This window comes from Simochromis diagramma, unplaced genomic scaffold (genome assembly GCF_900408965.1).
Source record: "Simochromis diagramma unplaced genomic scaffold, fSimDia1.1 OVJJ01000106.1, whole genome shotgun sequence".
Classification (NCBI taxonomy): domain Eukaryota; kingdom Metazoa; phylum Chordata; class Actinopteri; order Cichliformes; family Cichlidae; genus Simochromis; species Simochromis diagramma.
The window spans coordinates 669,412-681,921 of NW_024387121.1; the positions used below are offsets into that span (position 1 = coordinate 669,412).

The following is a 12,510-nucleotide window of genomic DNA, read 5'->3' on the forward strand; positions in this document are numbered from 1 at the left end:
AATGCTTGCATTTAACGTGTAAAATCAACAGTTCTGACAATAATCAGCAGATACTTGTAAAAGCTTTTTGTGTAGAAATAAAGTGTAAATCTGGACTTGCTGTGTGTGCAGACAACTGAAAATACAAGCTGTACCTGCAGGTTGCTGGTTTGAGTCCCTGTTCAGATACTGGTATTTCTCAGAGGATGATCCCCTCACTAAAGACCGCACGAGAAACAACTTTAACAAACATTAAGAATACTAATTAGCGCCTAATTAGTAATGAAAAAGAAAAAAACTACATGTATTTGCGCTGCATTCACTGCTGTTCAATGAGGGCCATCATGCGCCCCCTAGGTGATCTGCAGGCAATTTCTGCATAAATGAGAAGAGTCCGGGCTGTCCGTCCACTCTCACCGCACGCATTCTCTTCTGCACTATTACCCGCCGGCGTCTGCTGTGTAGAAAACCGAGCGCACCTCTCATTCAGGGACGAACAGGAAGTCCGGAAAAAGGAAAAATCTGAGGGAAGGGAAAAGTTACGATTTTATGAAAGATGAGTCGCATTTATCACAACACGTCTCTGCAGAACAAGCCGGTCCACAGTGAAAAGTTTGACCGTGCGTGGTGTCCCTCTGCGTTTGAGAGGTATGTGCTCGCGTTCACACGCTACAGTGTTTCCCCTGTGAGGGGACAGCACCAGACTCCGTCAATAAATCCCTCGGTGTTCCCAGAGAGCAGATCTGTGAGTTGTACACTGTTCGAAACATTTTAAAAAATGAAATTATGTCGGGTATATGCAGCACAGCGCAGTGTAGGTGGATGTACGACCAGCAGTATCAGAGCGCCCTGGCTGCACTTCCTGTTGTGGCCACTAGAGGCTGACACAGTATAGACTCCCATGTTCAACATAAACGAAAAAAAAAACACGTTTAGAACGTGGTACAAAAACAGATCTATGGGCTCAAAATGTGGTCATAAATATTTTGTACTTGTAAATCAGGATTTGTATGTGTAAAAAGAATTTGTGTGTGTAAGAAAGATTTGTGCGTGTGTAAAAAAGATTTGTGCGTGCGTAAAAAAGATTTGTGTGTGGACTTAGCCAAAAAAAAACCCTGCAAGTTACAAGTACGAATGTTGACCCTATTTTTCTTCCTTTCATCTGATTGGTCAACGTCATGTCAATCACAAATGTAACAATCCAATCAGAAAACAGATGGGTTTGGCTGTCGGAGGGGCGCTTTTTTTGAACTGCAGGTCTTTGAAGGGAATAAATGCCCTTTTACATGCCAACCCAGCGTTTTCCTTAATCACCACGAAGAAAAACAGTCTGTGGTCGTCCGAGTTTGGTGATTTTTGTGTCACAGGTCTACGTGTTTAATACAGGGACTTCCACAGCCTTTTCAACAGCGCTGCGGACCGCGGGGTGGGGGCGGGCAGTGTTTTGGAAATGACAGTCTTCATTACAAAGCTTTCTTCGTTATGAATTAGCATACATGTTTTTATTGAACATTTGAAGAACTAGCAAAAAAAACAGAAACTCTTGTAGAGGACATAAAGTCAGAGATAGAAAAGACAAGGAGCAGGTGCATCTAGTACAGGTAGAGCTGCTGCAAAAACCCACAGAGCCCAGCAGCCAGCAACAAATTCTGGATCCTTTGCTTTTAGTTAGCAGTTAGCATTAGCAGCACATCCTGCGTCCGATGAGGAAGGACTTTTATGCTGCGCGCTGTGACTCACAGCAATGGTCCCGGGTCAGCCCTGACGTTGTGTTAAACTAATCCTAAAGTAATAATGGTATTTCTAACCACTGATATAGCACAACTTTATCCTTTCAACAGCTGCTGAAAGTAATGCTGGGCTTACACTGTGCGATTTTTGGCCCATTTTGAGCCGATTTTTGAGTCGTGCGACCGATTTGGCGATCGGCCCGAGTTTGGCCTTCATCGTGCGTCGTGCATCGTGTAGTATACGTGGGGTAACGAGAAGCGATTAACACCTCACGACCAGCTCCCGATCATCAATCGCTTGGTCGTGAGGATTTCAAACCTGTTTGAAATCCTCGCGACCGTCATGAGGGTGTCACCGTAGTTTTTCACACTGCGCACGCGCAAACACAAATGTCAGCGAAAAAGACGGTGTGATCTGGACACAAGCGATGGAGGCACAACTTGTAGAACTTTGGAAAGCTCATCCGAGCCTTTTCGATGTGGCCTCACAAAATTATCACGACCACAACAACCGTGAAAATAGTTGGATCTACAGTGCTGCTCAATCACAGCTGCCTGATCAATGTTTTTCATTAGCAATTTAGCAAAGTTGATGATGGTGGTGTGTGTGTCTGTGTGAGTGAAAGACAGAGAGGGAGAGCGAGCGACAGAATTTCTGTTATAACCTTCATTTTATGGACGCACAGTGTGAGCACTCAGGTCGCATCGGAGCATCGGGCCGTATAGTGTGAGACCCTGCATCGTGACCTATGAACTTCTAACCCCTGCGAGTCAATCGTGCAGTTTGAACAGGAGCTGAATCGCGCGACTGAAAAAATCGCACAGTGTCTGCCCAGCATAAGGGGACCTAACTGCTATCGGATATTTATATAGAGATTACCCTTCAAGGACCTGCAGTTCAAAAAAGTGCCCCTCCGACAGCCAAACCCATCTGTTCTCTGATTGGATTGTTTAATTTGTGATTGACATGACATTGACCAATCAGCTTAAAGGAAGAAAAATAGGGTCAAAATTCGTACTTGTAACTTGCAGGATTTTTTGGGCTAAGTCCACGCACAAATCTTTTTTACACATACAAATCTTTTTTACAAGTACAAAACCGATTTACAAGTACAAAATATTTATGACCACATTTTGAGCCCATAGAGATCATTTCACTCATGGTAAAATTGTAGCCGCGATAATCAAAGTGCTTTAGATGACATTGTAGAACTAACACGAGGCATTTTCTCAAGGTGCAGAAGTGAATTAACAAACTCATCACACACTAGAGCAGCTGGGGCCACAAGTGTGAACTCCTCCTCAACGCTTTTCTATTTGTTTTGCATTTTTCAAGGAAAATCATGCTTCAAAGCTAGCCGCACCGCCTGATAAGTGACTGCGTTGTAGCTTCAAAGAGACACTAAGCTGTTAACCAAACAGCTAACATGGTTTAATACTGGAGTGACTTAACATCAGTTTAGATGTTTCACTTTTTTTTATTACAAAACTGTATTGCTTCCTTTTACTTATAGTTAGAAAGAAACTAATAATTCCACTGAGGGTCACGGTGTCTTTTTGGATGAGCCCGGACCGTGGGGCCTGTCTATAACAAAGCCAGGCTAATAGGGGTCACTGGACTGAACCTCTTGACCCCGTTTGGGCCTTTTTCAGCATTTTGATGTAATTATCTGGGAAATATTTGCTCTAATGTGAGGTACAGAGCATCAAAGAAATTTGTGCTTCGGTGAAACTTTCACGTGGAATTCTAGTATGTTATTAACATGTTAATATATCTTAGTATGTTATTAACATAACTAAGAGGGAATGCATCAATAAAATGTTCTCTATACTTGTTCTACATACGTTCTGTGTTCTATATACTTTTTCCAGTTATTATTATTTTATCTAAGAAGCCATTTTTTCTTCTTGCTGACGATATTTTCACTTTAAAGGAAGTGAGTGAGTCTACCGGTAATCAGTCAGGCTCTATTCCTTTGTAATTCTAAACTCAGTCGGTAAGACTAGGAAAGAGTTATATGAATCTGAGTAGATATTACAGTATGTGGCCAGTAAAACTGCTGGTGCTGGAGGCCAGTAGGGGAAAAATGTAATATTGGGAACTGCACATATTGTCTGCCTACAGCAAGCTTGCAGACTGATCCCCTGAGGTTTTGATGTAACAGCTAACATGTGGTAAAATTCAGGGACTTTAGACATGCCGGGCTAAGACTTCTCCTTCATTTTGCTTGCCTGCTGCTGGCTGGATGTAAAGTGATGTAACTTTGATCACAGTGTGTGGACGAGCTGCCAGTTCGTGGTCTTTGCTAGATCCAGTAACAAAACTACTGTCATGTGACTAAAGCAAATGGAAATGGTGAGTTTGGGTTTCAGAGCACAGTCGAACTTTTACTGCATTGGTTTGTTCTGAAAAACGTTTGAATGCCTTTAATCTCTAGGATTTATGTGTGCTATGAATCATCCTCCCTGCAGTTCTAGTTCTGCGTTTAACTGAGTCCCTATTCAGCACTCAGTCCCAATAAAACAGCACTTTATTTCGCCAGTACACATTTAGATACTCATTATTGTTTTTCTACACAGTGGCCCCGGAGTGCTTTTAGAAGGGAAGCTGCTCGATGTTTCCAGACATGCAATCACTGACAGCAACAATCAAAAGGTACAGTAATAAAACCAGCCGGGGTATCACTCGGTTATAAGAGCCCAGCATGACGCCTTCTTCTCAGTAGATGCAAATAATTGTAAAAAGACTGTGAGGGTTTTCAGCTCACTGTTCGAGGAGCAGGCATTGGTGATAATAAGCAGAAATAAGTAAAGCTGAAAACCACTGTACAGTGGAAGGTATTTATTCATCCTTCTGTCACCTGCAGGTACGTTTCTACGTGCTGTACATCCAACCGAGTCGCATCCATCAGCGGAAGTTTGATGCCAGTGGAAAGGAAGTGGAGCCAAACTTCAGTGACACCAAAAAGGTCAACACTGGTTTCCTCATGTCCTCCTACAGTGAGTACACTGGAGTTGGATCTGCTGGCTGTGCAGTGTCAGAATAGGCCGAGCAAGACATGAGGTGTGGTCAGGTGCAAACTCTAGAAATCTCCATTTATTTGTATGACGAGAACTAGCTGCAGTTCAGTTCCTCAGTCTGATTGATGAGATGTAATAAATACTTTTTTGTTGAGGTCTGAAGTAGAACAGATCAGTAGTGCAGCATGCAAACCTGAAAAGTCTAACCCTGTCCTACAATTCACCAACTTCATGCAGTGACTTTTACAGGAAGGCAAGCAGCGATGATTGCATGCTAATGCTAGCTCTGTTTCTTAAATACGCCACTGATATGTAACAAGAAAAAGCCTCGTGGGTGCGGAGCTCTTAATTCCCTTCATTTACTTGGCTTCATTGTGTTTTCCGTCTTTACAGAGGTAGAAGCTAAAGGGGAGTCGGACCGTTTGTCTGAGGAGCAGCTGTCCGCCGCGGTGAACAAAGCCGAGCTAATGAAGATAACTGAGAAGCACAGACCCGCTGGGACCTGGGCCTTTTGGTATCCGGAGGCAGACATGGAAAAAACGGACCTGGAAACAGGACAGGATGTACGGTTGAAGACTAGAGGAAACAGTCCTTTCGTATGTGAGTCTGAACTTGATGTTTGTTATTTACTTGCCTGTAGAGCCTTTCTGTGAATTGTCCTGCCTAAGATCTTAACATCCACGTACATCGTCTGTGCTGTCTGCGGTTAGGGTTGGGTCTGAGTTTGGTGACATCGGCCCAGCAAAGGGTCTGTTTGTGCTGTAAACTGCTAGTCAGTGTAGTAAAAAATACAAGTTAATAGAAATGAATCACTGCTTAACTGTCTACACCTAAAGCTGCTTATAAGCAGTCGTCTTCTTTGTTTGTGTAACTATTGTCTGACTTGTATATGAACTTGAATCTGCATCTGGAGTTGTAAAACAGGACTCTGCCTTTGAGCTTTTAGGGAGAAGGGGTAGCTTCTGATTTACACCTTCTGTGGTATGCTTTAGTAAACTCTGTTCTGTCACTGATGAACTGCAGACATTGTGTGGATGCATGCTTTAAAGGTTCAAGGTTTGCCTTCTTTTGTCATCACATGCTTTGAGACCTTTTCCTCTGTGTATCTAATCCTTTTGTAAAGGCAGATGAAATAATATAAAAGACACTTCAGAGCTTCACAGTCTTTAATTTGATTCAGATTTCCACCAGCTTGCTCACTAGCTTAAAGAAACAGTTAGAAGAAAAAAGAATAATACTTGTTGAAACTGGTGCCTGGAAATACAAAGCAACATGCTCCATGTGTTTCAAAACTGGGACGAGGGGACATCGTTTAGGACAAAAATGAACATCGGGTTGTATTTCTCTGCAGAAAGAGAAATTGGTTTATTTTGGAATAGCTCTAGTTATTATGTGATTATTATTTTTTCTTCCCCGATTGCCAAGACTTGGGAGAGCAAAGCCAAAAACCACATGTTCTCACAGCCTACGGCCAGGAGGTTTGGGTCAAGGCTGTCTGCCTTTGTCTATCTTTATCAGTTAAGTTAACACAGTTGGAGTTTTTAAGCCTAACCAAATGCTTTCATTTTACTTTACTGTTCATTTCGAAGTGGCATGCATGTGTTCACTTGGTTAAATAAGTATATTTCTGGTTTGTCTGCTTCCATGACAAGTTTAGTCCTAAATTTTACATCATGCTTCAGTTAATTGTACCTGGAGACACGCTGTATGTCACATTGAGCTGTAAATGTAAAGAATCCTTAAGACTGCAACTGTCGGTTAACACAGTGGTTCCCAAACTTTTTTTGCTGGGCCCTCTTGTTTTACAAGAAAAATGTTTGCGCCCCACCCCCCACCCCACGCACACGTGCGCGTACACATGTGCACGCACGCACATATTTTGCTCCATTGCGGTTTATTTCACACCTCAAATATTTAGTAAACAATTAAGCAACTGTCTGAGTGTGGGTTCGAGTTCTGATTGGGACAAAGCTTGTGTTACATTAACACAGTGGTTCCCAAACTTTTTTTGCTGGGCCCCCCTTTGTTTTACAAGAAAAATGTTCGCGCCCCCCACGCACAAACACATCCTCCAACCACACACACCTATATTTTGCTCCATTGCAGTTAATTTCACACCTCAAGCATTTAGTAAACAATTAAGCAAATACAAGTAATCTGCAATAAATTACAGGTAGTAATAAAATAAACTACTAACTCTTTTACGCTGCGTCCACACCTACACGGGTATTTTTGAAAACGCAGCTGTTTCGTCCATGTAAACGCCGTTTCGAATCACTGAAAACTGAGATTTTTTAAAACTCCTTTTTTCCGTTTACGTGTGGACGAGGAATACAGAGTTTGTCACGAAACGTCAAAGGTATGTGCCTTTGTTCACATCAGCTGTGCACACGTTAGTTTTTTACATGAGAGGAATTGCAGAATAGCAGATAGAGACAAAATACTGTTAATCTGACTGTCTGCAGGTTTTACACACACGCAGTTACTGTCCCTCCATTTACAAAGGCAGAGGCGTCACGGTGTGATTATTTTACGTGTAGTTTTTTTTTTTCATGTGTAATAATATTCAACATTGCTGTCAATACATTTTTCAAAAAATGCCTCTCTGTGCAAAATGGGTTTAAAAACATAAACAGCTGTGGAATCCTGTTTGTCCGTGATTTGAACAGCCCAGCGCTGCTCCCGACGAAGGGAAAACCAATTGTGCAGGGGAGACCTACCTCAGCACTTGTGCAGGTGAAGCCAAAGGGAAGATTTGCTTGACCATATTTTCTAGTCTTTGGCTTAGAATGAAGTTGGTTTGGAAACATATTCAGCGATGCTTCATCTCCATCCCTCTTTTTGGGGGGATACTCCCACTAGGTTTAAATCTGGGACTCCCCACCATTTAGAATAGAATAGAATTCAACTTTATTGTCATTGCACATGCACAGGTACAGGGCAACGAAATGCAGTTTTGCATCCATCCAGAAGTGCTTTAGTGATACAGATATATTACAATATATATTCATAATATAGAGTAGGTGAGTATATTACAGAAATGGGTCTATTATGGTATGTTATAATGTACACGGTATGAAGTATGTTGTGAATATTCTATAACTATAAGTATGTACAGGCTAAGGTCAAATGTATAAGTATGTACATTTGACCTTAGACTTGAAGAAGCTTCTCGGATGAGAGGTGAAACGTCTTCAAGCAAGTTAAAGAAGTCCAGACGCTTTTCTTTGCAAGCTCCTTTGATAACAAAAGGAAAGACACCCAGCTGAACTAAAATGATCCATGTAGCAAACAAAAACTGTTGTGAGCCGCCACCCTCATATCGCCTTTGTGCTTTTGGAGCCTTGACCTGACTTTTAAAAACTAATTGGAAATAAATTACACTTTAGCTAAATACTTGTAATTTATTTCCCCAAACCAGGCGGAGCCGCAGTATAAGGACTAAAGAGCCGCATGCAGGTTGCCGACCTCTGGTTTAGACTGATATCAATACCTGTCCTTTGGTTTTTAGCCTGGATTTATTCAGATGTGATGGATATTTGAACATTTATTATAAGATGTCTCCATCTTGTTGCTTTCTTAATTCTGTGTAGAGTTAGAACTTAAACATGAATCTGACATTCAAAGTTTTGAAAACTTTCTCAGATTTTTCAGATTTCTTCTCTATCAAAGTCAGTGAACGGTTAATAATCAAGTTGGCATATCCTTACAGAGATGATAAAGCTTAAAGAGTAGAATTCAAAGTTGGTAGCTCACTTCGTTTAAGTTCTATAAATGCCTTTAAAAACCTTACGTACTTCTTTGTTTTGTGTCATGCGTAAATAACTTCATTACCTTCTTCAAATTCCAGTCTCTTTGGCCAAAATTGATGGCGGCACAGTGACGAAGTGTAACTTTGCTGGAGACGATAAGGCTGGAGCTTCATGGACAGACAAAATAATGGCCAACAAATCAGACACCAGCAGCACTCAGCAGCCTGGAGGAGGAGGCGAGGGAGCAGAGGAGGACGAATGGGTGAGGACCAAATCTCTAAACAAATGAAATGACTCGCATAATATCAGGGATGTAGCCCAGATCGGTGGTTTGTCATTTATTTTTCCTTTTCTTACAAATTCTTGAAAGAGTTTCTTTTAATTTCCTGAAAACTAACTCAAAATAAAGAGCAGCCGCCAAGGCCCTCGCAAGAACAGATCAGGTATCTCTGACAACAGGCGTGACATGGAGTCGGAGACAACGTGAAGGAGGAGCGGGGGTACGTTGTAAAGTTGATTGCAGATGTGCAGCCACTGCAGGAAGGCTGAAGTAGCTTGAATTGATTGCCCTGTATGACAATTACCCAGGGCATGAGGTGAGCCGTCAGCTGATGCGGGCGAGCATTAGGATCTGGTCTGGCTGGAATGCAGCTAAGGCTGAGCTTTGTGGCTTTCCTCAAACAATCATTTTTTCAGCTGCAGTGGAAATGATATCATGCTCTCAAATACCAACGTTATTAAAAATTTCAGTCGTGCAGCAGTTATACTAACAAACATATTTCTGCCTAATTCCACAGCCCACCATGTAACATAAGCCATTTTTCCACTGCACAAACTTCCCAGTGACCAGGATCTGTTCGCCGTGGGGTTAACTTAACTTCCAGGAGATTTATTCTACTCTGTTCAATGTGACTCATTCGCAAAAAGTTTGCAACCTTGGGGGCGGTGCTGGCAGGCTAAGGTGCTACATGCTCAGGATTGTTTGCTTTTATGATTTATCCAATTTACTTACTTTTTAATTACTGGAAGAAAGTTCTTGTGACAAAAAGGTCGAGTTACTGCAGCTGCAAAGACTCATTTTCCTCTGTTTGTAATGCATTGTGTATGAATTTGAGATATTGTACAGCCAAATGCAAGCTGATTTTTAACTAAATTATAGGAAATTAGCTGGAAATTACAGGTCAGATGATTCACAGATGAATACTGTATATTCTTAGACATCGTAGTGCATTGATTACACACCTTCTTCCTGTTAAAAGGAGTTTTTCCTTCCCATTGTTGCCAATGTCTTTGCTCATAGGGGGTCATATAACTGATGGTTTTTCTCTGTATTTATCATTGTAGGGTCTACCTTACAATATAAAGCTACTTGAGGGGACTGTTGTTGTGATTTGGTGCTGTATGAATAAAATTGAATTGAATATTGATGTAGCTATCGAAGGCCATCACAGACGAGGGATGTAAGGGAAACTCACTGCATCCAACTTTGAAGTGTCACTAGCATCCTTAGACTGGCCTCATCAGTAGGTGATGCCCTTTGAATCTATTATACTAAAGTGTATGCAGATAGCGAAATGCAGTTTGTATCGCTGCCAACAGGTGTCACAACTGGACTCTGAATAAACGCTGTTTGCATGTGTATCTGATCAAGCTTTAAGATGTTGTGCAGTAGTAATTAACTTCAGATTGTTACAACACTGTAGACCTCTCGCTTATAGACTAGTGTATGAGTAACCCATGACTCTATCGCAGATGGCTCGATATCCATAGAGTTGTTGAGGTAGACCTGAGGTAGGTGCCTTTCTGACTGAATATGTGAGAAGAAAGAAACCTGGCCAGCCCCTCAGTTTCCACTGGCAGCCTCACAGCAGCTGGATCACCGGCTTCAACATGACAGAAGCTCTACTAGCCTCTGAATCAAAGCTAGCTGTGTTTCAGTAACTGTTGAGGAGCAGTCTACAGCTCAGCAGGTTTTAGACCCACATGTTACTCAGTGTTACACCGAAAACGTTAAAGCAATTTCCATGAGAACAAAGTTATGTCGGAAAGAATCTGTAGGGCTCCTCTCTTGCGGTTGCCTCTCCCATCGCCACTGAGGTCAGCGGTTTGAACTCTGAGTCCCTTAATTTTGTGTCGCTGACTGTAGCCAGCTTTTAGCACCGCACTGGTGGAAAACTAGTATTAATAGTCTGGCTTTTGGCACATACGGTCGATATACTTCAGCAGTTACTTTGCTCGTTGTTGACATGAGTCAGACACGAGGGTCAGGGTTTATTTTGATTTTTGAAATTAGAGTTAAAAACGGGTTGTTAACGGGTCACCGGTGACCTGGTGGACGTTAAGACCACCCTTGTTAACGAGTTCTTTAATGATAGAACAGGTTTTCCCCTTTAAATCAGATGCATATTTAGCTTCTTGACTTCCTTCTTGACTTTTTAGTACAAACAGAACCAGACAGGCTGTTGCTCAACCTGACCTGTGCGAATCCTCTTTACTGCCTCAGACTTTGATTAAAGGTTTCAAACAATATTTCCTGCTAAAATTTATGAGACTTATAAAAGACCTTCTGGAGAGCAAGAATTTTGTGCCGAGGATTTCCTGCAAGAACTTTGCTTTGTGGACTCATAACATCAGTTATTTAAGGAAGTGAGAGAAATGCAGTGAGTTGCACAAGCTATCAGGCCGGCATGGGGGAACTCCACCTTTTTATAGTGTGATCTGGAAAACGAGCTATGATTTGGCCTGGCGTGAAATGGACAGCAAAAACCTTCTGCGGCTGTTATTCAGAACATAAACGAAGCTTTAGACAAACAGAAACCAGAAAGCACTCACTGCCCCTGCTTTGTTTTATCCACAGGATGATTGAGAAAACTGTGTTTCCCACCAGTCTGAACTCAGGGCCCCGATCCAATCTCCAGCATGGACTGGACTTTGACTATTATATCTTACATATGTTGCCGTAGGGCTGGAAACCTCGCGTCACCTCTACAGTATGGGACTAGCTATCTTGGAAACTGTGCTCTTCTCTTGTATGCTTCACCACATTTACATAAGTCAACCTGCATGTTCATGTTTTTGAATATGGAGGCCTGCAAAGATTCATGGTAGTAATGAAGTTTGTAATATCACAAATTCTTATTCTAATTTTAACTGAGAAAAAAGTGACATTCATGTGACGATTTTACAAATTATTTTTGTTTAACTTTTCTGAATTTTATAGACATGATGTTTCCAACCATCTGTTATATTAAAGTGCAGTGAGTGTGCAGTATTAAAGAGCACAGGCTTGAGCATTATGGTTTTCTAAATAAAGATGCAGCATGCTACACAAGTGGAGAGCCCTCAAATTGCAAACCTGTTTTTCTCAACTGGCTTTTTTTTTAAGTGCTTTTTGGCTTTAAATACGACGACCTATTTGGGCCACGTTAAGAAAAAAAAAATTATTGATCAATTTAAGAATAAAAACAAAATTGTAAGATTAAAGTTTAAATAATATTTTGAGAATAAAGGAAAGAAATGTGGAAATTAAAAATGTCTTGCGTTAAGTTATTTGTCTTTTAGCTCATAAACACGGAGCGGTGATAATTAGAAGAGATGGTGCAGAAAATCTGCAGCTGATCAGAAGTTAAAAAAACAAACCGGAACCAATGGCTGGCAGTGGACGCATTCAAGGATACCGATGGCTATGCAATAAAGATGGATGTCATATCACGATGAGACAGCTGATCGAGTTGTTTCACTAAATCGTCTACACGAGGCATTTTGCAGAGGTTGCAGGAGCCGTGGCGGCAGTTTGGCTTTAAACAACAATTGTAATCTTCACATTTCGACTTTATTCTCAAACTAGTATTTTGAGTTTCATCTACAAGTTCTGACTTTAATCTCAAAATGAACGCCAATTTCTTTTTTTCTTAATGTGGCTGTAATACTCCTTCGTGGTTGAGCTAAAGGACAATATGACTTTGTGCTTTGAATAAAACCAATGAATGTGTGTTAAATGACGATTGCGCTTTGTTTTTGTGTCAAAT

General features: G+C 41.3%; 1 protein-coding gene across 1 annotated transcript; it reads left to right on the forward strand.

Moving 5' to 3' along the window:
* Positions 1 to 365: 365 nt before the first annotated feature.
* Positions 366 to 12,484, forward strand: arpin (actin related protein 2/3 complex inhibitor). The gene is made up of 6 exons (XM_040046982.1): positions 366 to 627; positions 4,290 to 4,365; positions 4,577 to 4,709; positions 5,124 to 5,330; positions 8,581 to 8,744; positions 11,340 to 12,484. Exons 1-6 carry the CDS (start codon positions 536 to 538, stop codon positions 11,346 to 11,348), a joined length of 681 nt encoding a protein of 226 aa, XP_039902916.1. The 5' UTR covers positions 366 to 535; the 3' UTR covers positions 11,349 to 12,484.
* The last annotated feature ends 26 nt before the right edge of the window (positions 12,485 to 12,510 follow it).